Here is a 4,655-nt window from a genome sequence, read left to right as displayed (position 1 = left end):
AATTCATAATGTATATAAGAAAAAGAAATAACCAATAAAATAAAAAGAGATAAAACAGAAATAGAAATAGGGATAGAAAGGTAAATGAAAATACCAATAAAAATATATATCATTACTTTGATTACAAGGCAATCAGTTTGATTACAACTCAAAACACTCACCGCCATGGCTTCGTCGTGGCTTCCAGAATCATTCTGAGTTTACTTTGCGGCCGTTCTTGATCTGGATGATCCAGTGGAGGCTCGAGATCCAAATTCGTTTGCCGATCCCGATTTGCGTCCCGCTTTAAATCCCGATCCTCTGCGGTATGCTTCGATTGGAAACAAGTGCACAATCCAGAGCCCTTAGCCGTTTGTACGTCTTTCCCTTCACCGTCAGCGGCCGTCTGCCCGTGACAGGTGCATTGAGGCTCATGTCGGTTCACCTGTGTCTCTGGCTGTGCGTGTGAGTGGCCGTGTACATCGCTTGGCCCCGGATATACCCGCTCATCCGATGCCGCCTGCACAGATATTCTCAGGCCTGGATCACTGTGCTTGTGCTGTTGCTGTTGCTGCTGCAGATGCGCCTCTATCTCGGTTGTGTACACAGACTGCGCTGGCCCGTTGCCTTGTGGGCCTGTCCCTTGCGCATCGACTGTCGCACTCGTCGCACCCGTCGCCACACTCGTATCCGTACCGTCTGCGCTCGCAGTCCTGAACTCAAGGCTATCCACTAAATACGGGTCAGCAATACTCGGCACGCTCCTGCCCCGTCGCTTCTGACAGCCCGGCTCTACGCCTGTAAAGCAGCGTGCGTCCAAATCCTCCCCCGCTGATACCTGTTGCTTGGTACCGCGTGATTCCCTGCTCGTGGCCAGCAGTTGCGCCGCCACACACACATAATTGTACGTGGACCCGTGCAGCGCACATTCCGACCGCACATCCGCGCCAAGCTCGCGCGTCTCTTTTTGAGGCGCGCCAGTGCTGGCAGGTGCGGCGTTCGTGCGCGCTGTACGTTCTGCTGCGGTGTGTTTTGACACGTTGTGACACTCGTCCAAGGTGTCACAGCCATCGAATGGTCCGGTGTCAGGACTCGCACACTTGCTACTCCTGTCATCGTGGGCACTGTGTGCGTTGCCTGGCAACAGAAGGGGCCTACCGGCATCATTCGAGCGTTTTCTATCAGCCACAGCAAGTTGCCTGGGAGAGGCTTCCCAAACTCTCTCGGGCGAGCTTTGCCGGCCCCGATTCCTAGACATGCCATACGTACCTTCCATAGTACTAGACCTTCTCAGCGGAGAATTTCCCGTCAATTTAGGCGAGGACTGAGCACTGCCCAGTACGGGTGTGTGTGACTTGATCGCACCCAGTTTGGGGGTTTTAGCACCGCTTTTGGGACTCTTCCGCCGTGACTCCGGATGGCCGTCCCATTCTGAGCTCGCTTCGCTGGGACTGGGTCCGCTCTCTACACTGTTGTCTGCTGCGCTGCCTCGGCGGCTGTAGCTGATGCCCGAGGTGTTCCTAAGCCACGCGAACATCCCACTAGAGCTTGCACTGGCGTTGCTCCTGGTCCGCTCCACCTTGTTCCGTGGGTGTGCGGGATGTGTACCACTCTCGTCTATGGTACTTGATCCCGATACTGACGCTGGGTCCGATATGTTCTCCGCACGCTCATCGCCTCTGCACTTCGCCCCAGAGCTATGCTGCCGCCTGACACTCTTGGTAGCCTTGCCTTTCTTCTTGCAGCACGGCTTGTTACAATGTCCCTTACCCTCACCGACTCTGTTCTTATTCGCCTGCGTATCGTGCGACACCGAATGCAGGGCCATGTCTGCAATCCCGTCCGCCGCTGTGCGCAGAGCGCTGGGGGTGAGGCTTCTCCCTAACGGCAGCCACCGGCTACGCCTGCTCTCAGTCTGTGCACTCAACCACTCTCCCCCACTCTCCCCGCTATTAGTACCAGGTCCCGTATCCTCAGTACTATGATACACATCCTCCGTAGCGCTGCCAGTCGCATCGTCACTCTCCGCGTCACTCTCCTCAGAGCTGAGCGCGGGATCGTCCGTCCCCATGATGGACTCGAGTCTCGCGCTCTCCGATGTACCCGTGTGCGACTTAGACTGCTGCAGCAGCTGGTGCTTGACACACCGGCCAGACATGGCAATGGGCACCCCCCCCTCTTTGCCATTCCTCATAAACTCCGGTGAGCGCTCCAACGAGTGCGTGCACGCGGCTGAGTGTGCACGTGTATTGAGTGCCGCACTCATACCCGGGGTCGTGGCCACCGGTCCCACCACCCGGCTAGGGTCCACCGCCTCCGAGCTTGTTGCCCCGGATGTGGTGGACGAATGTCCCAAGCGAGAGGATAATAGGGACATGCACACACTGCACACCTTGGAGATACTTCCCGTCCGTTGCATCGTGGTCTTATCTGGCGCCGCGGAGCCGGCGTTCGCACTGGCGCCGGTGGTGCTGGCGCTCCGCCGGGACGACCGCCTGCTGTCCGTAGGCCCACCCTCTTTATTACTACCGCGCACGTGCACCGACGATTTCGATCTGAACTTGGCGTACGCACCCGACCCCGTGCTAGCGTGGGTGCGAGCACGAGGGCTCACACTCGTGTTGTGGAGTATCCCAGAGTCCTCAGCGCCACCCAACTGGGTAGGGGAGGACTTACTACTGACCATAGGAGAGTGGCCGCTGCGGTTGCTGCGTGTGCTGCTACGCCGGTTGACGCTCGACTGCGTGCTGGTGGACTGGTCACTCTCAGCGGAGCCGAAGGAATTCAGCAGTCGCAGCTGCAGCTTGCGTGATGACGAGGCGTCCTGGAGAGCGTCGGGGCAACTTGCGTTGGCATCATACTCTTCCTGATATTGGAGCGAACAATCAACTGGTTAGTGAATGGAAAAAAGAAAAGAAAAGGTCATCATACATACTCCTCGAGCATAGATGAGTATACGGCTATTTGAAAGCTAGAACACCTTAAGCACAGGAAGTACCACTAGGAACTTAGCGTACGTCCCCACTTCAAATATATTGAATATCTGCTTTACGGCTATGTACACGCTAATCACATATATCACAGGACATACATACCAGGAACTTAGCGTACGTCCTACTTCAAGTATATTGAATATCTGCTTCACGGCTATGTGAACGTTAGAACACGCTAATCACATATATCACAGGAGATACATACCAGGAACTTAGCGTACGTCCCCACTTCAAGTATATTGAATATCTGCTTCGCCACTCGGCTCAAGTTGCTGAAGAGCTTCTCGTAATCGCTCTGCGCAGCATGCTCCAACGTCTGTGCGAGAGAGTGTCGAGGAGTTTCGGTACAATAAGTGTGTGAGAAGCCGTTGACAAACCTCCAATCCTGTATAGCAAGTGGCCTATGTGCCGAAAATGTGACGCCAGCTCATCAAGCGGCTGGCGGAAGTATAACGTCAGTAGTGCACGAGTATCAGACAAACAGAACGGAACAGAAATATCACTTGGGGGTATACTATGTGTGTGTTCTGCCCTGCAGATAACCGCCAACAGATAACCGCCAACAGCCGCACGGCCCTTGCTTCTTGATTGCGCATAATATGATCGTGGCAAACACTCAGCCTGTACCACAGGTACCGTTTCACTACCACACCATCGTCACACAGTATTCCATCGCCGAGCAGACTGCGAGCCGTTTAAGAGCAACACACAAGCGGCGTCCGATCTACAACCCCCAAAGAAGTACTACAGCTAAGCGAACCAGAGCCACCGCCGCACACAGCAACTCACAAAGTTCTATCTGGAACGTTGGGTTTAACACGTGGGCACACAGAACAAACAATCACTGCCAGAGATCGCACGCGAGCTTGCTGGCGCGCCCCGGGGGAGCGGTTCTATAATCGTGAATAAGAATAACATGTTCAGTATCCGCACACGGTCAACACCCGGAGTATTGAGGTATCACAGAGTCATGTATATATGCATAGATCAATAAACATACACATAATTAAGCACACACACACACACACACACACACATATATATATAGTATTGCAGAATCATGTATATATATACATAGATCCACAAATATACACGTAAATAAATACATAAATATATATATGGTATCCCAGGTTCATATATAAATCTATAGATCTATAAATGCACAAATGTAGATATGGTATCCCATGCTGATGGAGATGCGCATCTGCTTCAGCAGTTTTGGTGAGATAGAACGGGTTTCAAATGAAGTGCGTGATTATAGTGATATACGTAGCGATAGTGATGGATACACGGAACATAAGAAGTATGCGAATACTCTGCTATATTCAGTACCCAATTATACACACCCATTTCTAACCCTACTCGTATCACATATTGGTCAGGATCCTCAGAACTAACCGTGAAGGACATTGAAACAACCAATCAGAATCAGCAGTCAAGGACATTAGAACAACCAATTAGAACCAGTAGTCAAGGACATTCAAACAACCAATCAGAATCAGCAGTCTAGGACATTATAACAACCAATCAGAATCAGCAGTCTAGGACATTATAACAACCAATTAGAGTCAGCAGTCAAGGACATTCAAACAACCAATCAGAATCAGCAGTCAAGGACATTAAAACAACCAATTAGAGTCAGCAGTCAAGGACATTCAAACAACCAATTAGCATCAGCAGTCA

General features: G+C 51.9%; 1 protein-coding gene across 1 annotated transcript in view; it reads right to left on the bottom strand.

Moving 5' to 3' along the window:
* Positions 1 to 157: 157 nt before the first annotated feature.
* The window catches only part of SARC_09834 (hypothetical protein), a gene marked incomplete at both ends in the record, with an annotated part of 8,686 nt that continues 4,188 nt past the window's right edge, over positions 158 to 4,655 (bottom strand). The window contains 3 exons of the mRNA XM_014296139.1: positions 158 to 2,845; positions 3,178 to 3,288; positions 3,488 to 3,656. Coding sequence (XP_014151614.1) covers positions 158 to 2,845; positions 3,178 to 3,288; positions 3,488 to 3,656 — 2,968 coding nt within the window. The remainder of the gene's footprint in view (positions 2,846 to 3,177; positions 3,289 to 3,487; positions 3,657 to 4,655) is intronic.

The sequence above is a fragment of the Sphaeroforma arctica genome (assembly GCF_001186125.1).
Source record: "Sphaeroforma arctica JP610 unplaced genomic scaffold supercont1.1057, whole genome shotgun sequence".
Taxonomy (NCBI): Eukaryota; class Ichthyosporea; order Ichthyophonida; genus Sphaeroforma; species Sphaeroforma arctica.
The sequence above is the reverse complement of the archived record's forward strand: the minus strand, read 5'-3'. Positions and strand labels throughout refer to the sequence as shown.